General features: G+C 39.9%; 3 protein-coding genes and 1 long non-coding RNA gene across 4 annotated transcripts in view; 3 read left to right on the top strand and 1 right to left on the bottom strand.

The window, feature by feature from the left end:
- Window positions 1-479: 479 nt before the first annotated feature.
- LOC146698628 (uncharacterized) lies at window positions 480-3,854 on the top strand. The gene is made up of 4 exons (XM_085473837.1): window positions 480-935; window positions 2,179-2,233; window positions 2,369-2,483; window positions 2,590-3,854. Exons 1-4 carry the CDS (start codon window positions 645-647, stop codon window positions 2,939-2,941), a joined length of 813 nt encoding a protein of 270 aa, XP_085329963.1. The 5' UTR covers window positions 480-644; the 3' UTR covers window positions 2,942-3,854.
- Window positions 3,855-10,403: 6,549 nt separating this feature from the next.
- LOC146698626 (uncharacterized) lies at window positions 10,404-16,402 on the bottom strand. The gene is made up of 3 exons (XR_014923048.1): window positions 16,136-16,402; window positions 10,611-10,819; window positions 10,404-10,517 (listed from the first exon to the last, which is right to left on the bottom strand). It is a non-coding gene; the product is annotated as an uncharacterized LOC146698626 (long non-coding RNA).
- On the top strand, window positions 13,166-14,727 carry LOC146698627 (prostate-associated microseminoprotein-like). Its single transcript, XM_085472691.1, has 4 exons — window positions 13,166-13,320; window positions 13,416-13,523; window positions 14,026-14,134; window positions 14,295-14,727. The coding sequence occupies exons 2-4, from the start codon at window positions 13,418-13,420 to the stop codon at window positions 14,467-14,469; spliced, it is 390 nt and encodes a 129-aa protein (XP_085328817.1). The 5' UTR covers window positions 13,166-13,320; window positions 13,416-13,417; the 3' UTR covers window positions 14,470-14,727.
- The window catches only part of nbn (nibrin), a 15,349-nt gene continuing 6,043 nt past the window's right edge, over window positions 15,219-24,524 (top strand). Inside the window, exons 1-12 of the mRNA XM_085473833.1 lie at window positions 15,219-15,376; window positions 16,156-16,277; window positions 17,731-17,852; window positions 19,116-19,275; window positions 19,354-19,457; window positions 19,538-19,655; window positions 20,629-20,819; window positions 20,911-21,005; window positions 21,103-21,235; window positions 21,339-21,547; window positions 21,883-22,051; window positions 23,871-24,516. Coding sequence (XP_085329959.1) covers window positions 15,343-15,376; window positions 16,156-16,277; window positions 17,731-17,852; window positions 19,116-19,275; window positions 19,354-19,457; window positions 19,538-19,655; window positions 20,629-20,819; window positions 20,911-21,005; window positions 21,103-21,235; window positions 21,339-21,547; window positions 21,883-22,051; window positions 23,871-24,516 — 2,103 coding nt within the window. The 5' untranslated portion in view covers window positions 15,219-15,342. The remainder of the gene's footprint in view (window positions 15,377-16,155; window positions 16,278-17,730; window positions 17,853-19,115; window positions 19,276-19,353; window positions 19,458-19,537; window positions 19,656-20,628; window positions 20,820-20,910; window positions 21,006-21,102; window positions 21,236-21,338; window positions 21,548-21,882; window positions 22,052-23,870; window positions 24,517-24,524) is intronic.

Genomic DNA, 24,524 nt, shown 5'->3' with positions numbered 1-24,524 from the left:
TGGCACTCCCTCTCTCTCGCTTGCTCTTGTTGGCAGTCACTTAAACAAACACTTGGGATGTATTTGCATCATGATCAGCCTATCTCGAGCCTTTCTCTTATAGGCCTAACATCTGCTGTTTGCTTTCAACATAGTACACACACACACACACACACACACACACACACACACACACACACATATATATTTATTTATTTATTTATTTTAAAGAAAGGCAGTTCACTATATTTTCTACAGAACTATATGTGCGTTTACCTTCGTACATATTTTTTTGAATTATGGAGGTTATTATTTGGCCTACTAATTTATATACGTGTGTGTGTGTGTGTGTGTGTGTATACAGGCCTACATGCATGACCACATGCCTATTAAGGCAAACCAGTTTGCTCAAAGCCAACAGGCCCAACCTGTCTATCTTTAGACACGGCATGCTAGGAGAGGGCGTGTTTACTGACGAGCTCAGGAACAACCACAATGATTAAAGTCCAATCCAGGTAACAGCAGGTGACTCACTAATTCATTCACGGTGTTGCCAGGGTCACGCACAGAGCAACTTTGCTCGTGAACGTCGAAGAGGCCGCTCTGTAAGAAGATCCGCTCTTCACTTTCCACAGTAAAGGAAGGCTCTCAACGCCGGGCAAACAATGAAGTCATTTTTGCTACCTGCGACCATAGTGGTGTCGGTCGCTTTAGTGGGGATCATGAAACTGCGGAAAGGTGAGCACGAAAAATACGAGAAGCAGTTCAAGTTTCAGGATGTCAGACTGCGGGTTGCCTATGATGTGCTGGGAGAATATCAGAACGATAAGGCAGAGAAGCAGAACATGCTGGAAAAGGCCAGCACTGCGCATAAAGCGCTGGAGGAGGAGGTGAACGAGCTCCAGACCGACGGGGACAAGTCAAAGGGAGATGCGAAATCCTGCCAGGGAGACCTGGTGAGTAGAAATATTTATAATTATTAGGTTCACACAGTTGTATTCCTTTTGTTTCTTTGTAATTCTTACGGGTAGAGACAGCTAGTGTAACTCCCAAAACCCGTTCCACCTGTTGAGGAGCATAGGTGTACTCGGGTGCACTCAGAAAATCAGGCTTATCCGCCTGACAGTGGACTTTATGCCACCACTAAACTGAAGCTGATTTCCTACATTACTGTACAAAATATCAGTCTTTGACATCCAGCACCCCCGCTTTTGAAGATTAGGCTTAAAACTTGATAAAGTATATAGATGGATCCCGTAGCTATGCTGCAATGGGTTTGTGATTTCACTTCCCATGATGCACGTTTCTTCTTCACCACATTGCATCCAATTATTAATTAATATGAGTAACAGCGTACATGGTCGTTTGTATTGGCAAGTTCCTCATATGTAGGCTACGTAAATTTACTAATGATGCAGCACAGTGTTTTGATTTATAGCTTGTTTTGTCTTCGTGGTTTTTGAGGCCGTCTAATGGTTAATGCAAGAAGAAACACCTGTAAATTCTTCATCATGTGAACTGTTCTGGCTCAGTCATTTCTGATTTATGATATAACCCAATTCTAAATCTTTCTGCTGCAGCAGTAGTTTTGGCCTGTCTGCCTGTGGTTTCTTCCTGTTAAAAGGGAGATTTTCCTTTCCGCTGTCACCAAATGCTTACTCAGAGGTGTCATTTGATTGTTGGCTTGTTCTCTGTATTGTTACAGGGTCTGTGCCATATAATATAAAATGCCTTGATGTGATTGATGTTGTGATTTGGATCTAAAAAAAAAATGATGATTTTTTTTTTTGTTAATTCAAACAATATATTATAGCCTCTGCTGTATATATTGCAGGCCCTATTGGGAAAGTTAGCATACTCCTTCACCCAAAGAAACAGTAGTGGATGGTGCTTTCAACTGTAAGAAAAACAGCATGTAGGCTAGTGCTTATGCTAGGTCTATAAATGCTATATATCTTCTACATGCCACATTACCAAATGGAAGTGCCTTTGCTGTGTAGCATCATTGTGCATGTGGCTGAGGAGAAAGCCAAGCGAGCCACTATTTTACTCCACTTTGGTTCTTGTGGGTTTTTTCTCACCAAATCATTTATATTTACATACTTATCACATTCACATTCTGCAAACCATTTGTGCAAATTTGATCTCTGTGGTTTCACCAGTGCTTTGTGTTGCTGAGCTTTTTCTTTGCATTTGCAGAAGACAATAACAGATGAGGTGGCAGCAGCAAAGATACAGTTAAAAAGTCTGAAAGGTAAGTGATGGTTTATGAAGTCTAGTGAATGAAAGTAGTCGTGTAGTTGGAAGTAAAGAAAGTAAAGACTTTTTTGTATGTTTTACTAAGCTCATACTAGCTTCGAACCCATCTTGTAATTTATAACACTTACAGCTCACCAGGAAAAAGAGAAGACGAGCTGGACAACAGAAGAAGACACTCTGAAGCAGGAACTAGCAAAATACAGCTCAGCGTGCCAGTTCATAAAAACAGATATTGCAGAAGCTAGGTATGGTTACCTCTTTGATTAACATAAATCAGCAGAGCCTACTATTATATGTATTGTGATATTGATGCACATATTATATTTTTATTGTAATTTTTTCTGTTAAAAGAACTCTGTGTGGAATACAAGAGCAACCAAAAGCTGAAGCCCCCAAACAAGAAGAGGCAAAGGGCGAGGCCCCCAAACAAGAAGAGGCAAAGGGCGAGGCCCCCAAACAAGAGCAACCAAAGGCCGAGGCCCCCAAACAAGAGCAACCAAAGGCCGAGGCCCCCAAACAAGAGCAACCAAAGGCCGAGGCCCCCAAACAAGAAGAGGCAAAGGCCGAGGCCCCCAAACAAGAGCAACCAAAGGCCGAGGCACCCAAACAAGAAGAGGCAAAGGCCGAGGCCCCCAAACAGGAGCAACCAAAGGCCGAGGCTCCCAAACAACAAGAGGCAAAGGCTGAGGCCCCCAAGGCTTAAAAGGCTAAAGGAATTGGACCCATAAGATCAGGCATGGATACTAGTATCCTGGACTTGGTCTAATTTGGTGTGTGATATACAAAGCCTTCCCTGTAAAAGAGTTTGTCTGGATGGGAGAATATGTTCATTTAAAACCCATATATATCTTTCTCCCCTCAGTCATGTCGCTGACCTGTTACTAGTTGTACTACTCACTCTTCCAGCCTCTTGTTTCCATCCCAACTTTTAATATTAACCTTGTTTAAGAGGAACAATGTTTATCTGCTCTGGTTTAGTTGAATTCATGGCACAAAAGTAATGCAAAACTGTAAACTAACTATGTTTTGACTGATTGGTTGTATGCATGTAATATCTTGTAAACAGTATGCTTGAGTTTAGGTTTAAAAAATTTAAATGAAAAAAAATGAAATGCATGTCTTTTGGCATTTTCAAACAGTAGGGGGAATATTTCTGTAATGTAAGTTCAAAGTCTGCACAGCAGTCTTTTTTAAAATTAAGTAGCAGAATAATTACACAGAAATGCACTAAGAGTTATTATAGTGCAAAAAATCCTCAATTATATATGCAGGGCACATTATTGTTCTTAGAAATGGAACATCATGATCATTTGTGTGTGAAATGGAGTACTGTGGCATGCTGCAAATTTTGGTATCAATCAGATACCAAGTAAAAGGGACAATATTGCCAATACCAATAATGGTATCAATGCTTTTAGATTTATTACTTATAAAGGCAGCTTATGGAGGGAAGAGCCACGTGTCAAGACTTTTGAGATGAATCATCATAAGTTTGCAATTTCTGAACACATTTTAATGACCAGTAAATCAATGATTTTTACTTTCAACATCACACCTTTCAGCATTTCATGTTTTTAAAAAAAAAAAAAAAATTGGGATACCTGAAATGAAATGTACCAATCTCTAAAGCACTTTGAGTCAACTTCTCTTGTTTAAATGTGCTATAGGCTATAAATAAAACAGATGTGACAACACAAAAAGGTTCAGATATTTTTATATTGGGTGTTTGCGGAATATTTACATTTTTTAAAAAGTATTAATTTGACACAATCCAGTCGGCTACATACTGAACTAGAGGATAGAAACAAGGTATTGATCCTATCGCGCTAGTATTAATATGATACCACTACCAGCGCTGGTATCGATACTTGCTGTGCTTGCTTTATTTCCAGGCTTACTGACCGCTCAAAGTGCTATACACCACAAGTCACATACTCTTATACAGCACCTCATTCAACAAAGTTCAACCCCTGTATCTGCTTTACATCCACAACTAATTCAGAAAAAACAAGTAACCTAACATCTCTGGACTGTAGGAGGAATACAGAGTACCTACACAGGAGAACCATTAACCAGATTCAAGATTCAAGAGTCAAGATTCAAAGTGTTTATTGTCATGTGTACAGAAGAAATGGCATTTCTCTGTGCAATGAAATTCTTCCTTTGCTGTCCATACACAAATGCCAAGTTAGGTAGGGTTGATGGAACAAGATAAATAAGGATATGTTCATGGATGTTCAGGAGTCTGATAGCAGTGGAGAAGAAGGAGTTGTTGACTCGAGATGTTCTGGATTTCGGACTTCTAAACCTTCATCTCGAGGGCAGACGTGTGGTTTCTGGTGATCTTCTCCACAGCGGGTCAGTTGCTCTCCACAGTGCAGCTGTAGAAGCTGCTGAGGATCTTGACTGACATCCCAAATTTCCTCAGCTTCCTCAGGAAATACAGCCGCTGCTGAGCCTTCTTGACCAGCTGTGTAGTGTTCAGTGACCAGGTGAGGTCCTCAGTGATGTGGACACCCAGGTACCTAAAGCTGCTCACCCTCTCCACTTCACTCTCCTGGATAAACAGCGGCTGGTGAGGCCTCTTCTTCTTCCTCACGTCCACTATCATCTCCTTTGTTTTGTTAGTGTTGAGGGTGAGGTTGTTGTCCTCACACCATGACACCAGACAGGCCACCTCTCTCCTATAAGCCGCTTCATCCCCTCCAGTAATGCGACCGATCACTGCAGTGTCATCCGCGAACTTAAGTATGATGTTCTCTTTGTTGGAGGCGACACAGTCGTGACTGTACAGGGTGCAGAGGATGGGGCTGAGGACGCAACCCTGTGGAACTCCAGTGTTTGTAATAATGCTGACTGAAGTCCTGTTGCTGATCCTGACAGACTGAGGCCTGCCAGTCAAAAAGTTCTGTAGCCAGTCGCAGAGGGTGGGGTGCAGGCTGAGTGCAGACAGTTGCTGATGAGTTCGTAAGGGATGACCGTGTTGAAGGCGGAGCTATAGTCAGCAAAGACTACCCTGATATTTCTCTTAATATCACCACTCTCTCAAAACACTTTGCAATGATTCGAGTAAGTGCAACTGGTCATTTAGTCATTTAGGCAGGTGGCGGGGCTTTTCTTGGGGTGAGGGATGATAGTTGTGGTCTTGAAGCATGTGGGAACGATGCTCTGACTGAGGGAAAGGTCAAAGATGGAGGTGAGAACATCAGCCAGCTCATTCACATGCTCTAAGGGCCCTTCCAGGGATGTTGTCTGGTCCTGATGCTTTGCGGGGGTTGATCTTCCTCAGGATTTTGTGCACTTGGTCTATTGAGACCGCTGGCGGGGGAGACAGTCGGGTAATCTGGGGTTTCTGGGAGGTCTGGAGGGTCTGGGAGATCTGGGAGGTCTGGGAGGTCTCAAAGCGGGTGTAAAACAGGTTGAGATCATCCATCAGCCTGCGTGCAGAGTTGATGGTGTTGGTGGTGGCCCTATACTCTGTGATATGCTGCAGGTCTTGCCACATCCGCCCGGGGCCAGCAGAAGAATGGGAGCCATCCAGCTGCTTTCTCTACTGCCTCTTAGCTGCTGTAATGGCTTTCCTCAGTCCGTACTACGAAGCTTTGTGCTCCATCTCATTGCCTGATCTGAATGCAGCATCCTCCACTTTGATCCAGGGCTTCTGGTTGAGGAACTTTCTGATTTGTGTGGTGGGCACAATATTGTCAACACAGGTGCTGATGTACCCAGTCACATATTCAGCATAGTCCTGTATGTTGACAGAACAGTTCTCCTTAGTGGCTGCAGTTTGAAACACATCCCAATCTGTTTGAGCAAAACAGTCCTGCAAGATGCTCTCAGTTTCTGGGGTTCTCTGGGGATCAAACCAGGAACCTTATTGCTGTGGGAGGACACTGCTGTTGTTTTAAGCCGACAAAATTCTTCCTTAGTAGATTAAAAAACACTGTGGGCCACCACCAATCACAATTTTATCCTGATCCCTATCAGTATCCTTTAAAATACCACCAATACATTTCAATCAGATACATTTTTTACAGCAAAGGTGCACATTATAGGTTAGCTATTTATAGCACCAAATCACAACAACAGTTGCCTCAACCAGCACATTATAGTAAGGTAAAGACCCTACAATAACACAGAGAAAGCCAACGTAATAACATTTTTCAAAACAATGAAATCGTACAATTTATATCCATGAGTCCATGAAATATTTGAAACATCTAATAGTTGGATTAACACCATTCTGATATGGTGTTAAATGTCATTATGAGCATCAAGAAGAAATACTTTTTGTTCAGAAATGATCTTTTAGTTTCTGATTGCCACCCAGCTACAAAGAACCTTTGTGTGATTTTTGGCAGTGCTTCTATGCAAAGTAAATTCCTCAGTAAGCTGGAGGCTTACCACCCTTCACGTGACTTTGAGAGAGTAATTCAAACCTTTAATACTGCTTGATTAGACTGTTGTAATTCTCTCATTGTTGGGTTTGATCCGTTGTCACTTGTTGGCTGTGGGTTGTATAAAATGCTTGCCTTCTGGTAGGAAAAATAGGACGTGATCATGTCACACCTGTACTGGCATCTTTACATTCCAGGATCCAGTTTAAAAATGAACTTACTTGCTTTTAAGAGTTTGAATGGCCTGGCACCACGCTACTTAACTGAGCTTTTACAGTCCTACACTGCTGCCAAAGCACTGAGGCCTACAAACCATGCAAAATCAGTCTTATGTATGGTGCTTTATAATGCATATAGTGTATTTATTGGTGATTTAATTATTTTTTTTATTGGATATTTAGCATAACCTGTGTAGCACTTTTGTAAAATACAGTATAGAGATAAACTTTGACTTGACTTGCAGCAGGTGCACTTAGTAAACTAGTCCCTGAGTTTCTCTGTACCTAAAAGTGTAAAGCAGAGCTAAAGTTTTTTGTTTGTTTGTTTGTTTTTTAGACAACAACAAAAAAACAAGTGTCTGAAAGCATTAATGAAAAATCAATATATGTAACATTTCTCACAGCTTTGCTAAAGAGTGCAAACAGATGGTGACCTTCCTCTCACTCTCCCTGCCATAAAGTAATTTATATTAGTTGGCCGAGAACACATTGCACACAATAGTTAAGGCGTGGGACTTGTAAGGCGCATGGTTGTGAAATACTGTACCTGCCCACTAACCTGTATCCTGGTTGCACAGGTAATAGTTTATACATGCAAACACAGACAGAATGAGAAAGAACAATGAATCAGTCAGACAGTGTTTTTATGTATTGAATAATGCTGCTGTCCTCCATTCTGCTCCTTCGTGAAGGCGTTTGTGTGTCGGTTTCATATTTGACTGCATGTAAATATAAGCTGGCGGAAAAAAAACTAAATGCTGCACAACTAAAATAAAAATGGAAAGCATCTTCCACTTTTGCTTTCACTGTGAACCTATTAACCGTATGTACATCTGATTTGTGTCTTGGACGCTGTGTTCTGGCCTTTAGTTTGGATCACTTTTATTAATTTATTTTCCTCTGTTAGATAACTCCTCCACGTCCAGCGCTGAAAACACGGAGATATTGAATAACCACTGTTAACCTTGTCTGCCTCGCTCCTTTTTAGTGACCCTGCCTCTGCGTCAGTATGTGTGTGCATGAGAGAGAGAGAGAAAGAGCGAGCATAATTAACTGACCAATCGCAGAACCCAGAGCTTTGATGCATCACTCTATATAAACTTCAGTCTGTTATTCTTGTGAAGCTTCGGCTGTACAGCTTGTGTTCTGGTCGATCGTACAGTGTCATTATTTGTGTGTCCTCCATCAGTCCACAGTTGCTCTATCTAATTGTTAATTTTAGGTGTATATATTAATATAACATGAATATTACATAGGGTTATTCATAGCATATATGTTAAACGATATATAACATGAGCTACAGGGGGTAGAAATGACTGTGCATGAACACATATACGTTTGAAATGAAGAGTTGATTGACTGAAAGTCTTACTCAGAGATGAGAACATTTAAGGGTGTCTGTCTGTCGGGTTCAGCATTCATGAATTGACTTTATTATTAAAGGGTTGTTTTTTTTTAAAGCATTTTATCCTTTAACTAGAAACTTAACCAGAGCAGAGAGAAGACAAGAGGTGAAGAGACAGGTGTAAAATGACATGTGACAGAAGTCCTCACTTGGTGTCAAATCAGGGACGTAGCAGCTCAATCCTACAGAAGGTCTGCTATTCCTTTAGATTTGTTAAGCAGTTGCACAGAAGTGATTATATATGAGATCAGTCCCATTAAATTTAATCATGACTGCATGTAACAATCGGTTACTGCATGATCAGGTTTACAAAATCACTTCATTGGTTGTAATTTGTGTTTAAAGTGATTTACTGTTAGTGATGTTATCTGCCCCTTTTTATAAAAGCACAGAATCAGCACGTTTTCACACTCTTGTGATCCTTTTTCTGTCGGACTAAGACAAGCTGCAAGCAATGTCTTAGTTCTGCAATCTTATCAGCAACACAGCAAAACTAATACTTCAGCTAAACTGAAACCTCTTTCAGATTAACTTAAATTAACTCTTAATCCTTAAACATGTTATTAGAAAACAGAAAAACTTGGACTAAACTAAAGGGATGTAATTTTCCTCTTAGGTCTTTGAGATGAGGGCACTATAAAAAGGCTTTCAAGCAAACTCTTTTGTCTTTAGTAATGCAAAGGATGTTAGTTGTTTTGTTAAATCTCATGCAATTCATTTTTAAAATCACTTTCCTCTGTATCACCCTGTCATCTCTCACTCTGCTTCACACTGCCAGACATCTGCTGGAGATTAAAACACTCCCCCAGGCTCACAATTAGGCAATCGAGGGGCTATCATTCCGCCCCAATAGGCTGACAAGGTCGGCGTCATACCAGGAGAGGATACAGAGGCGGCAGCAAGGGACATTTAATCTGACTGATGTCATAAACGTAAACTGTAGTGTGTGATTTGATGTGTATGAGCAGAAATGTACAATTAAGAATGCACCTGTGTTAAAAAAAATAGCCAGATTCTCTGTAGGCGATGACGCTGTTTTATGTTTAGCGCAAAAATATGTTAGAGTCGTCGAACACAAAGTGGAAGTTATAACAAACCACCCTGACATTCAGAGGTCACACTGACAGCTGGAGGTCACTGAGATTTTAGAGTCAATCCTCAGTCTGCCTCAATGTCACAAGTCTAGCAGAACCGGTTAAACTTTACAGTCATTCTCACGTTAAAATAAAAATATCAAGCAATTGAAAACATAACAGAGCTATTTAATGAATGTCGATCCATGGACACTAAACAGTGTTCATATTTTGAAGTAAAAGTCAACTTTTTGCCTTTGAATTGATGTGGAGTTTGAAATTAAGGTAATATTGTTTAAAGTTCTGCTTAATACAATAAAATTGGGTATTTCTCAGACAAAAAATTACCTTGTACTGCTTTCACATTTAGATGCTCTCGATTATTGTAATAATGACGGAAAACATATTTAAAAGGATTTTATTTTCCTCCTGTAACCATGTTCAATGCAAACAAACATAATTTAGAAGTTTTATTTGTTTTAAATATATTTATATTTTTAAAGATAATCTTAGATACGACCTGTGACTTTACTGAAATGACCGTCACATTCACTCTTGTCCTCCCTACAGGCAATAACTGAGTGTTATTTGACTCTGCACTCATGTCAGTGTGTGTGTGTGTGTGTGTGTGTGTGTGTGTGTGTGTGTGTGTGTGTGTGTGTGTGTGTGTGTGTGTGTGTACTCACAGTGGGATGAACATTACATCTATTGATCCAGCTAATGTGGGGAGGAAAGACTGCAGGCCACAGCAGCTGATCAATATACCTTTAATTACATGGGACACAGAGTGTGTGTTACTGAAAGAGTGGATGTTGATGGTCCCCCCCCCCCAAAATCAAGGGACTGCATATATATAAATGCTGTCCCACTGGGGACAGGCTCACAGACTCACACACATTCGACAACATTTTTATTATTTTTCTACTTTTTATTAATCAGCATGCCAGTTTTGCGAAGGACCTGCTGATGGGATGCTGGGACTCCACCTGCGCATAGAGAGAATGAGTGAGTATCTTTATTTTTGTTTGTTTCATTGCTATCAAGAGTGTTTCTTTATGTAGATCATTCCTCTTCTCTTGCCTTTGCACCAACTGTATTTCCTGAAGCTAACAGAGACGCTGATCTCAAATGCCAACACGATCTCTGGCTCCCTCGCCCTCTGGGCCTCTGGTCTGTCTTTTTCTTTCTGGAGAAGGTTGTTCAAGTCAGTATTAGTTAAATTCAGCTCAACAATCTGACTGATTATGCGATGTTTGTCACTTCCTAATTTTTTTTTTACCTCACTGCCTCATGTTTCTTTTGTGCAACAGGTTTTTCCAGCCTGCAGGATTCTTCCTGGTTTGCCAGAAGCTGTGTGATATGTTTGATATTCGGTTGTTCTTGTGCTTTATAATGTCAACTAAATATCAGACATATTCCTACAGAGTCCGGCACTGACTTCTGACCTTGCTTCATCCCTGAAAAAAGGCCTGTGTGACGTGAGACGTTCTGCAAAATAAATATGGCGCCAATGGAAATCTTTACAAGTACATGATTGCAATTCTTAAATAGCAAATTTTTAAAATATATACGTAAATGATTAAGCTTGAGAATGATCTCTTTATACTCTGAATGACGCAAATAAAAAAAATGAGTGAATATCGGCTTCAGCTGTCTGTCCACTCTTTCTCTCAAACACACACAGGCATGTACACAAGTACACAATTACAATCTTGTTACAAACAGCTGACACAGTAAAGACGTGCATTGTTTGGTTTTTTTTTTGTTTGTTTTCTCTTTAAACGAGGATCTGACTGCATGGAAACATCCTGCTTCATGAGCAAATAGGCGTTGCTGTCAGTGTTTGTCTTACCAGAGAAGAAGTCAGGTCTTTCACGTCCTCCTCTTTATTCTTCCAATCATTTATTTATTTATTTTTTACATTTCAACAATTGAAAAAAAAATTAAACAAAATATAAGGACTTTAGGTAATATTCTGGTTCCCCATCTGCTCTCCTGGAGATTTTCTTTTCCCATTTTTTTCTGGTAGGAATGCAAAATGCGAAATTTTATTTTATTTAATGTCTGACTATTAAGTATCTTTTCCCATAAAATGGAATAGAATAGCCTTTATTGTCGTTGTACATAGTATTATCATGCAATTTGACTTCAACAAAGAGTCCACCCACTGCATTCCTCAAAGGACATTTTATTATGCAATATCTTATATGAATAGGCTGGAAGGAATGTGTCAAATGCAAAACTGGTGGAGCCGGTAGGAAAGATGGTTATCTCCTATTTTCATTCTTTCTTTTTTAATTTCTTTTTATATTTTGCAGGTTTTCAATTAGATAATGGACGTGCTCCCTATGAACGAATCATACCGTACTTTGTGATTATTGCTCCCTTCAATTTTTTTAAAGGTAGACTTAACAAACTGACAAACACAATAAAGCAGAGCCCTCGCCCATAACGACCAGCAGAAAAGTTGTTGGATGATAAGTCTATGATGAGACAGTGCACAAAAATTCCAGTCCACTGTGATCAACTGTCACCAATCCCTCAATAAAGTCATGTAAGCTAAATGTCAGTTTTTCCAGTGTGAGAATTCCCATTAACTCAGCATAGCAGTACTTTGCTGTGGGTGCATTCCTGGGACAGGTTTAATAAAATGATTTTCTCTATGACAAACAGAGCTAACACCTCTGTTTACTTTTATTTAAGTACGTGTAAGTGTATTACAATGGATTACATTGACTCTAACTGTTTGTTTTTTTGAACAAAACTTTTCTGACATCAAGACAGATTGGTTCTTATATAGCTCTAACACTCACTCACACACGTACACTGTTCCTATGCTTCAAATCAAATATGACTAGCCAATGGCCGATCAGATGAACGAGGGTTAAAAAAAATCGCAGTGTGTGTGTGCGCGCGCGCATGTGTGTGCGTGTGTGTGTGTGTGAGTGTGTGTGTGTGTCTGTGTGTGTGTGCGCATATGAGCTTATGCTATCACAGGATTCAAGGTGGCTTCTTCAAACACAACCCACAACAAAGAAGAAAAAACATAATGAGCTCAAATTTAATCAGGCGGCCTTCAGATATTGTTAGATGTTGCGTTGTCTCTTGTGTTCCTAAAATAAACCCCACAATGACGCACGCCACACATGAAGAGACTTTTATAAGAAAAATTAGATAAAGTTCACTGAATCATTTGAAATCCTATTTGGACTAATGTTGTTCCCATGATGATTCATTAATTAAAGGACATGAAATTGAATAAAGCAAGTGACATGCTTCAGTGACTTTTAAAATTAGTCATTTGTAAGCAAAAGACAATCAGCCAAGATCTCTGTTTGAAGGCTAAAATATGATATCAGTCCTTAACTATAAAGAAACAAACCTGTCCTTTCATATTACTTCTTTAGCAGCGGGGTCAAAGATTTATGTTTTTGCTCATGCACACGCATGTGGCTGCTCGTATGTTAGACAATAGGCCAAAGCCTGGTTGTCCTATATAGGGTGTCATCAGCACGATCTACAGATAGAGTCAAATGGCACCCCATGAAACAAATGTTATCTGAAAGAGTGCACACTGTATACTCTGGGGCACTGTCTGCAAAGCAGTGCAAGGGGGAATGACAAACACTGCAACAAATGTGCTTGTTGTGTGTGCATATAATGTGTGTGTGGTGTATATGTGCCGTAAACATCTGCTGGTAATTAATGAGTGGGAGGTTTGTGGACACATGGCAACAAAGAAAGTAGAAAGTGAGTGTGTTCTGATAAAAAAAAAAAGGGGGGGGGGGGTTGGGGGGAACGTGCTGCTGCGGTATAAATAGAGAGAGACCAGGAGGAGAGAGTGCATCAGTTCAGGAGGGGCACTGAGGAGGAGACGGAGGAAGAAGCAAGAAGAGGGTGGATGACAGAAGGAGGACGCGCAGAGGAGACCTGAGAGACAATACAGCATCAGAACATTTTTATACACAGTGCTGGAAACTTCAACCCGAGTGAGAGCATCAACCTGAGTACTGAGTTGATGAACCTGAGTCAGACTGATGTGTTCATGGTGTTTCTTTAACCTTTGCACTTCTTCTATTTTCAGAAATGGCAAACACAGCAAGTATGCTCCTGGCTCTACTGTCTTTCCTGAGTGCCACTGTTCCATGCTTTTCTGTGTACAGCAGTGGCGAATGCTTCTTCAACACTAAAGGTATCATATATCCTACATATGTAATTAGACACTTCTTTTTTTCTTTTTTCTTTTTTTTTGGTGCTCATACCTAATGTTTTCTGAATGTCTCCATCCACTTGGTCTGTGTGCTGTGGTTGCTCATCAGATGCACATTTTATAACAGGATTGGTTCAAAAGCTTCAGATGCATACTAATGTAATAAGCTACAAAGTATGAAGAGGTTGCAGTTTTCTTTACACAAACATTCAGAGCATCTATACCTGAGAGAAGGTAATTCAGTGAAGTGCAGGAGGGAAAAAGCTGCATTTAAAGTGGTTTTATAGCATTTTTTTTGTTCTTGTGTAGTTAACTTCTAAAACTGCAAAAAAAAAAGTATTTAGCCATTTTTTTAAAATATAATTTAATGCTGTGATGAACATTTTTAATATATATACTTATTCTCATAAATTTTGAATGTAACGGCATGGAATGAGTTTTATTTAATCTTCATCTTCTCTTTCTCATGTTTGTCATTTTTAAGGGACCTGTGAACACATGGGACAGATGTACGGGATAGGAGAAAGCTGGATCACCAGTGACTGCTACCAGTGTGTTTGCATGGAGCCTTTCGGAGTGGGATGCTGTGACCAGTGAGTTTCCTTACACACACACACACACACACACACACACACACACACACACACACACACACACACACACACACACACACACACACACACACACACACCAACAAGCACAGACTGTATTTTGATGTGGCTAAACATAACTAAACACTAATCTTTCCTGCAGTGGATCTCAGCCTGTGGACTATCCAGATTGGTGCGAGGTCATCCGTAAGCCAGATTCTTGCACCAGCGTTGCAGTGATGAAAGTCAATCACAAACTGCCGTGCCTCTGGGGACAAGGCCGTCTCAGGACAGCTGCAGGGCAGCCGTGGAAATCTGACAACGATCCCTTATTTTGAATTCAGCAAATAAAACCAAAGATAACAATAGATAAAATGTGATACTTATTAAGAATAACTAAATAAATTATTGGTTTTAGTTTATCATAAACTAGTCAATTTTACACAAAAAAGCAATTACCTCCATATCTGTTTCGCCGTATTATATTAATAATTATATTTGTCATTTTAATATTTTGACGTTTGTTATTGAACTGTCACTTTAAATGTGTTACATGTGTCTGGTTCACCTTTTAAGATCAAATAAAATCTACAATATATCTGATTTATGGCTTTTTCAAATTTGTTACTGTGTCATTATTTTATATAAATATATTTCTTTGTTATTTTTCAAACACTTAACTGTAACCATAGTGTTTATAAACTGCACAATGGCTTCTCTAGCTTTCTAACTGGTATTTAGAGCAAAAGTCGGCAACTGAAGCGAGGTCAGTGTTTTGAAAATATAAAGGATCGCAATGGTTATTTCCACACTTATTCCAGCATTTTATATTTAATTTATTTATTGATTCAAATTCCTAATTTTCTAAGGTACGGTATGGTTGTGGTGTAGAAACAGCTAATGGGAGTCATTATATTTGTGCTTCTATGATCACTGTGGGTCAAGACGAGACACTCTCTGTATATATGCACAGCTAATTTTTTTTTCTTTTATTCTAAATTTTTATCAGATAGTGTTTAAAGTTTTCGAGAGTGAAACGCAGTTTTCGAACTTTTATTTTGAAAGCGCGGCGCATAGTTATGACGACACAGTGGCGAGGGTGAAGCGGTCCGGCGAGTTAATAGTTGTTCTTAACTGTTTGCTGAAAACATTGCTTTATTTCTGAGTTGCGGCTAGTTTTAATATATGCCAAAGCAACAGAGGGCAGTATAATGTGGATACTGACGCCCCAGCAGCAGCCTACAGGTAACATTTCGTGTCATGACGGCGTTTTATAGAAGCTTTATTTATGACGCTGCAGGCCGGGCAAAGTTAGCACCTTGATGATGGAGTTAGCAGCTATCTGAGAAACACTAGATTAAAGCATTTATAGCATGGTTCACACAGGAGGCATCTGTCTGGTTAGCAGCCCGTTAGGCTGCATGTTTGCTGTGCTGTCATGTGTTTATACTCTGTGTTAATTTAATGTTGCTAAACAGGTTAATGTGTTATCTAAGCATGATGCTTTGGTTCTAAATGAGCTTATGGGAAGTTGAAATTAATGGTAGCAACTATAAACAAGACGTCAAATGATCTGAATTTAAATGTTTCCAGCAGTCAAAGTCAAAAACTCAAACCTTTTTTCTAATTAATGACCTGAATATGTAATTAATACGATTTATGTATGGATTGATTTACAGTAGGAGCACAACTTCTTACACCACAGGTAACCTGTAGGTAGAAGAGGATTTAATCGCTGCTTTGTCAGTCATGTGCTCTATCACATGACCCTCAGTTATTTATACAAAAAACCCAAAACAAAACAAAACAAAAAACAGGTTTGTTCTGGGAATTTTGATTTTACCCAGAAAACAAATATCAAAGATATAAAGAATGTGGATCATTTTGCGATAACGTTTTGTTTGTTACAAGATAAAATGTACAATTTTCTTAAAAAATTCCTGGATGCAAAACTTCAAAAGGGGATAACTTTTAAGTTGAAGAAAAGATAAGAAAATCACTAACCTGCCGTCTGTCACTCACAGCTGAGGCCTGCTATCTCCTCTCGGGTAAAGCGTACGTGGTGGGCCGAAAGAATTGTGACATTCTTCTTCCGAGTGACCAGTCTATCAGCAGGGCTCACGCTCACCTAAGTGCTACAGAGCAGGTGAGACAAGGCAGGGAAAGGATCAGGTGGTATGAACAGAGAACAAACAGTTGTAGTGTTTATATACAGTTTATACACACTCAGTGGTAACTTTATTAGGTACACAAGTGAAATCTGTTGCAATCAAATACAGCTGTGCTGTCCTGGGCTTTAAATGTGCATTTTTTACTCCCTTTTACTCATTGTTTGCGGTGTAACAACACAAACCCTGCTACTGCTATGACAACAAGCTTTAATCTTTAAATCTTGCATGCTTTTATTTGATCAAGGCTAGACTAATGTAGATGCTGGTCTTAATGTTTTCCATTGCAGTTTTGCAGCTGTTTCAAAATGCTGCAGCTTGCATTTCAACTGGGAAGAACACACTATCAGTTATTTTTCTGATAGATTTTAAGATTTAATTACTTGTTTTTAAATACTTAAGTGAACACCCTCCTTCACATCATGCTTTTAGAGGCATTTAACGAAGCCCAAATCCAGGGGTTCAAATGTTTCTCAGAGTTTACCCCGTTGTGTCAGATCTGCTGCTTTACCAGCCTGTTTTAAATCTATCCTTAGGGCCTATTCCTAAACTTTAATCCAGCTTGTGCTGAGACATATTTATTATATGTAATGTTAAGGAAGCAAAGACATTTTAGTGACTTTTTTTGTCTTTTTCCTGGTTTACCAGAACATCAGTAAAAATCCTCTTGGTATTCCTTGAAGCACCAGTGAAATATTTGCCTGCATGATGACACTTTGGTGCAGAAGGTGGTGCTGCTGCGCTACTCCTACATTACTAGGCCTGAATGTAGTAAATCATGCCACCACTCAGCTGTAATTGTTGTGCAGTCTAAGAAATTCTCCATTTGGTTTTTACCAAAAGCTATGCAAGCTGTGCTGAGTGATGCAATTGCAAAATAAAACACATATGATGTCATTTTAATTGCAATTTAAAAAAACTGCTACATGCTCACACATTGTTTTGTTCTTCTGAGACTCGCGTGGAGCTCCCACAGTATTTATCAGCTGCCAAATATGGATTGTTTGGCTTGCCAGATCTGTGTGGTTTCTTGTTGCTTGCCTTAAGAAGCTTCTGAATTTGTTTCTTTCTCTTTCTGTTTACTTGATGCCTTTTATTGATACATTCATAAACCTGCTGGACTATAAAACATAAAATTAAATTTTATCTAAAATGATAAAAATGTCTATTAAAGCTTGACTTTCATTACAGTTTAACTTCTGTGCCATTTTATCTCCCTTGGATGTCACCGTGACCTCCCAAAAAGGGTTTTATTCATAATTCAAGAATGCATTAATTATTTCACATTAATATCTAATCAGCAAAGTGATGGAGTCTGGCTCATAGTCAACACATTTGGTCAGATGATGAACGCTGATAGCAATACTGAGACCGATCTTCAGTAAAGACATTGAACATGTGATGATTGCTCTCATGTATTCTGCTTTTTAGACGCTGACTCTGAAAGACACCTCCAAGTATGGTACATTTGTCAACAACCAACAGATTACAACACCGGTGAACCTGAAATCAGGGGATTTAGTGACTTTTGGGGTTTTTCAAAGCAAATTCAGGTATGCAGAAGAGATATGGTTATATTTCTTGAATTTTTACACAATGTCTTAATGCATGCTTGATCATCCAGGTAAGTAAATCCCAAAAGGTTGATTCTGTTCTGGACGTAGCGTTTTCAGTGGGAGAAATGTTTCATGGTCATGAGAATTTGCATATTAATGATCAAGGAACTGACCTCCCAGCCCATTATTCATTCAGTGGTGCTAGTTTCAGTCATTGTGCAATGTACTGTTTATAAGGTTGGGGAAACCTGCAGTCAGCTGAGACTGAAGAGGTCAATTGGATGAGTGATGAAACGTTTCCCCCACTGAAAATGCTACATCCAGATGAACAGAATCAACTTTTTGAGAACTTTTACAAAAGCTAATTTATTTATTTATTTATTTAGGACAGTGGATGTTAATGAACATAAATGTAAAAAAAAAATTGCATGAATGTAAACATGCCAGATTATAGCCAAAGGCTAATTTCCATCTGTTGTCCTTAAACATAAAAAAATAGACATAATAATTCATAAAAATTCATCATTCATTCATAATGGGGCGACCGTGGCTCAGGGGGTTGGGAATCGCATCTGTAACCGGAAGGTCGCCGGTTCGATCCCTGGGCTCTCTGTCCTGGTCGTTGTGTCCTTGGGCAAGACACTTTACCCTACTTGCCTACTGGTGTTGGCCAGAGGGGCCGATGGCGCGATATGGCAGCCTCGCTTCTGTCAGTCTGCCCCAGGGCAGCTGTGGCTACAACTGTAGCTTGCCTCCACCAGTGTATGAATGTGAGAGTGAATGAATAGTGGTATTGTAAAGCGCTTTGGGTGCCTTGAAAAGCGCTATATAACTCCAATCCATTATTATTATTATTATTATTATAATAAAAACTCCATCACCAAACTTACACATACACACCATTCTGTTCCCAAATAAAACATTAAAACTATACAACTCATACATGAGTTGTATAGTTTAGAATTCATACAACTATACAACTCATGTATGAGTTGTATAGTTGTATGAATGTATAGTTGTATGAATTCTAAAAGGATTGTTTTATCTGCGCATGCATACAAAAAATAACAAGCTCAGTTTCAACTTTGGTTAGCTATACTATTATGAGAGCTGTTTTGTCATATTATTTATTATTTGTACTTGTTTGTTGCTGTTCTTACTGTCTTGGCGCAACAGTGACCTCGTTATTTTCTCTTGGATTAATAAAACGTTCTGATTGTGGTTGGTTGTATCTCAATCACCGTGTCCTCTTTGTGTTAGTGTGGTTCATCTGCAGCCAGTCGTGTGTTCATCGTGTTTGGACAACGATGGCCAAGCGTCGCTCTCTCAGGCCGTGCTAGCTTTGGGTGGAAAGCTGGTCAGCAGCTGGTCTCAGGACTGCACCCACCTGGTTATGTCTTCTGTTAAAGTTACCATTAAGGTCAGGACCCGACTTTGTACCATCGCTAGCTCCTGTGGCATGTTTGTTCGTTACTTTTTTGTTTTTTTTCTTAATTAGACCATTTCTGCTCTGCTGTGCTGCTGTCCCATCGTGAAGCCAGAGTTCTTCTCAGAGCTCAGCAGAGCTGTTCAGCAGAAGTTACCGCCTCCTAAAGCCGAGAGGTACAGTACAAACCATTCCCATGGATACACGGCAACGCTGAAGCGGAGCTCAACGCCGTCTTCTCTCTGTGTTTTTTAAGCTTCATTCCTGAGATCGATGAGCCCAGCTTGAATAAAGACGATGTTAATCTTGGAGCGGTTCCACTTCGCAAACAGCTTTACAGTGGACGGACCTTTATTTTCCTCAGCGCCAAACAGGTTAGTCACCTTTTTTTGATCTAATCACAATATACACTCACCTGCCACTTTATTAGATACACTTATTCAACTACTCTTTAACAAAAACATCTAATCAGACAATAACATTGCAGAAGCTCACTGCATTTAGGCACCAGAATTTGGTGTAAATAACAAGAAAGCATGGATCCATCCATCCTAATATTTAACAAAGACATTAGCGCATACTTCAGTACTTCTTGTGTGGCATTTATGGTTAAGTCCCATTGTGATAAATCGTATATGGATAAATAAATAAAAACACCTGACTGTGCAGATGAGGTGAGTTCTGGTGCACCGCAGGGCATTTTCACATTATGAAGCCTCATCAGGGACATAAACTTATCTCTGCTGTTTGGCCTTTTCTCTTATGTGAGATGAATGAGGTTAAAGACCTAATGGATTCATCTTTTTATCTTTTTTGCATGTTTTTCTTTTGACGTGCACACTCTGCTAACTGTGATGTGATATTTTTGTTAACTTTATACAACCTACGTTGCATCCATGCTTTGCATAGCTAACTTTTTGGCTTCAAATTATCATTAGAATGTAAATAAATATGACACCGATCATATTTAGATTGTCTGCTTATCTGCTTTGCTGTGCAGCAGGGATGAAATCTCACAGGAAACTGAAGGCATGCGCACACAATGAAAGCAGAAAACAGTGCTTTTGTTTTCTCTGTAGCTCTGGGTAACTTTCCCCAGGTAGCTGAAGTGCTGGATGCTGGAACAATTGAAATAACTATGGAAACTTCACCAGGCAAAAAGAGCTTTTGTCTGAGGAGGCAAAGGAAGTGAAGGTGAAATTCAAAGGAGCCAAAAGCAATCTCTGGGCAGATATTCACTCAAGAGTTTGGCATGAGGGGCATCCTTGCTAAACTGATGTTTCTATGTTTATCTGTAGTTTATTTGTGTATGTGTGTTAATATGCGGCTCTACTGTGCTGTTTCCAGCTGAAGCGCCTTCGTGTGGCAGTGAGTTTTGGAGGTGGCAGGAGTCAGCTGCTGGAGGAGGGCAGCCTGCCTCGTGACCTGCTGGAGTCTCCGCAGAGCTGTGTGGTCGATTTTACAACAGGTGCCTCCCAAACTCTGCTGTCTCCCTCCGCAACAGAGTGGGCAAACTCTGTGAAGAGCATCGTTGAAAGGTTCACACTCCCTTTGTTCTGCAGGGTGTTGATCATTTGTTTGTGTTGACTGAATTATTTCTGAATCTTTCTCCTTTTAACACTGGCACAGAAAAGGCCTTCGAGTCATCACAGAGTCTGAAATCGGTCTGGCTGCCATCTATGCTTCCTGTGAAAAATACTGCAATCCCTCAAGCTCAGACTCAGGTGGCTGACCAAACAAAAAAAACACACAAGAGTTTCTATATTTATTTGTTTTCTTATACGTTTCCTTGGATTGCTTTGTTTCTTTTTTGTGTCTTAGACTCTGTACCAAAAGTGACACCCAGAATCCCAAGCGCCTCGCTGTCACAGAGCGTAGCTGTGGATGAGACCGTGTTACCTGCAGCATCGCAGGACATCACGGCGTATGCAGCGAACACAGAGACATCACAGAGGTTCAGACAAGCACTTACAGACACCATGATGTCCCCGTCAAAAACGTTGCCTTAGTCGTCTTCTTCATCTGAGGTGTTTCAGTTCACTTTTTTGCGTTTTCAGGATGCGGGTTTCTGAGGTCACCGGGGTGACGTCGGTAGGGGAGACGCCTGAGAAGAAGCCGCACCAGTATGCCAGTCAGCTCCGTGTAATCAGCCTCATGGCTCAGAAAACGACCACTCAGTGTATTGTGGATGAAACAATGAGCTCGTCGCTCACCACTGCAGCAAACGCAGAATCACAGAAGAAGAAGTCTGAATCCAAGCTAGCAGGTAGCTGCATGAGTGAATCAGAAATACAGCGATTGATAGTTTTCTTACATTGTCTGAGCTTAACAGAGGACTAATCCAGCACCCGTGCTGGATTTTTACTCCTTGGCCATAAAAAATGTAGGTATAGGGTTTTGTTGTGGGTGCCGTGAATACGATAACTCGAGAACAACACGATATAGGATTTTGAAATTACTAAAAATCTCAGACGAGTTTAAAACATGGCGCCCTTGACCTCAAGGTCAGTCATCTACCTTGTCAACAGCTATGCATGTTCCAGCCTAATACCTGTTCTGCTAATATCTTTATTTTAAAAAATGAGTGTTTTTCTGTTTCAGGTGAAGACAGTTTTGACATCAGACCACAGCCATCAACTCCTAAGACTAACAGTGGCACCAAGACTTTCCCTCCGAAGAAGTCTCCTCAGAAACCAAAAATCTCTTCACAAGCTTCTCCACAGAAACAGTCGACTCTGACCACTTTCTTTCAGCCAGCCAGCAAGAAAAGGTAAATCTGTGTTTAGGATTGAAAAAGAAAACCCACAGCAGGAAATCACACTGTTTAGATTTTTTTTTTTTTAAAGTTTTGAAGACAAATGTGTGACTGTTTTCTCTCATGGGACCTCAAATTATGACACTTCAGATCTTTGCAAACTAATCTCTGATATACTGAAATAAAGAGGAAGTAGTACCACATGAAAGGAATATTTTTCATATATATATATATATATATATATATATATATATGGGCGATATGAGATTTTTTCATATCACGATATGTTTTTTTCATTTCAGGCGATAACGATATCTATCACGATATAAGCCAAATAACTATATTTGTAAGATTTAAATGTGCCGTTGCTCACAAGTAAAATGTGAAATAATCAGCAGCTTGTTTTTAAATATTTATTTCCCATAATAAGTTCAACAGGGTAGATGTACTTAAGGAACATGAGACTTTTTCAGCTAAATAAAGGCAAATATTGCAAACTACACAAAAGGCAGCCGCTAAAGCGTTTAAGTTTCAAAATAGAACAAATGAAACAGACTAAATTGTCAATTCCACTTAGAAATAAAGTATTAATTCTAAAAATAAATCTTAGTTTGTTTTACAGAAGAACAGACAAAACTGACTAACTTTTGTCAATATCAAATAAACTGAGAACTAAAAGGAAATTCTCAATCTCTCCTTGTTGTATAGCTGAGCTTTTCAAACAGTTTTAACAGTTACTTTAGTCTGACAAAAGCCGAATGACGAATTAGCGCTTCCAGTCAGACACTGAGGCTACGTCCACACGTACACGGGTATTTTTGAAAACTGAGATTTTCCGTTTTCGTTTTAAAAAATAATCCTGTCCACACATAAAGGCAGAAATGAAGGAAAACGCTGCTATGAACATGCCAAAGCAGCAGGTGGCGCTAGATTCCTAACCGTGCAGAAATGTTGGCCAATCAGAAGTCTAGAAGCCTCGGTGGGAAAAAGTAAGCAAAGCTGGGGCATAGAAGCAGAACCGAGTCGTATGTGTGGAGGGACAGTAACTGTGTGTATATGTAAGCATTTAAACACTGCAGAGAGTAGAATTAACAGTAACAGTATTGTAGAAATTCATTTCACCGAAACAATAACGTGGCGCACAGTGTGACGCATGCACCAGTTTATTGTATTTCCAGACTTGCTTTCGGCACAATTTACAGTGGCTACTCTGTTTTTTGTCAGACTTGAAATAGCCGAAATACCTTCAAACTACGGAACTTCTATGGCTCTTCCGTTCGACAATCTCTCCGGCATTGGAACCATCATCTGTTTTCTCTTCGGTCACGCTCGGTTGATTTTTCTAGTCGGCACACTCATTTCCTCCATTACGCGCTGGCTCCATTACCCGCTGGCTGCTTCCCAAACAAACACACGTGCGGCTTGGCACTTGTGCTGTACGTAACAAGTCACGCGACGTGAAGCTGCGGCTGTGATTGGTTCGGCTCTGCGCTACTGAATTTGGATCGGCTGACCTTTTTTTTTTTTCTTTTTTTTTTTTTTTTTAAGAGGACAAGAGCGGCGAGGTCTATCGCGATAGCTTAATTTCTCTATCGAGTAAAAGTTATATCGCGATACATATCGTTATCGTTCTATCGCCCAGCTCTAATATATATATATATATATATATATATATATATATATATATATATATATATATATATATATATATATATATATATATATACATACATATACATATATACATACATATACATATATATATATATATATATTAAAGAAAAAAACATTATCTATTTCTGCCCATCTCTCTCTAATTTATCCTCTCATCCAGGCATTTGGAGGACGAGCCCTCGGCTGTCACGTCAGAGCCAAAGCGACCTGCACTAGCATCATCCGTCACTGCTCGGGCACCACACACCCCGGCCATGTCTGAAGAAATCCCCCCACTTACACACAGAGGCCCTGCTACTGTGTCCCAGACTCCACTCGGGTCAGCAGCTGATTTGTTCGCAGGACGGTCAGAGGCTCGCTCAGAGGAACCACAGAGTAGAAAGAGGAAGGAGATGGAAGATGTGATACAGATGGAGGAACTGGAGTCCATTATGTCTGAAGATATGGACTGCTTTGATGAGCAACCCTCAATTAATCAAGGCCAGCAAGCAAAACCTGAGCACAGTTCAGCTAAACAGAAACAAGTTTTAAATACTGCGGAGTCTTCGAGCAAGAGGCAACGTGTCCACCTAGAGAAAAATGGGATAACCAATCAAAGGCCACAGGCAGGTTCGGAGAAAGAATCGAGTTTGCAGAAGAACAGCCAGCGATCTGAACAGCACGCTGTCCGTATTAAGACAGAGCCAGCTGACCCAGCTGACTGCACAACGGCTAATCGTGGGTCGAGTAAACTAGAAGAAATGTCATCAGCCAGTACGAGTAAAGATGTGATTCCTTTTGAAGAAGATGATGTGTCCTTCATTGAGGTGAGGAA

This window comes from Copadichromis virginalis, linkage group LG11, assembly GCF_057382275.1.
Source record: "Copadichromis virginalis isolate Kocher_CV1m ecotype Utaka linkage group LG11, C_Virginalis_male_GT1.1, whole genome shotgun sequence".
Lineage (NCBI taxonomy): Eukaryota > Metazoa > Chordata > Actinopteri > Cichliformes > Cichlidae > Copadichromis > Copadichromis virginalis.
This window is presented reverse-complemented; position numbering and strand designations above follow the sequence as displayed.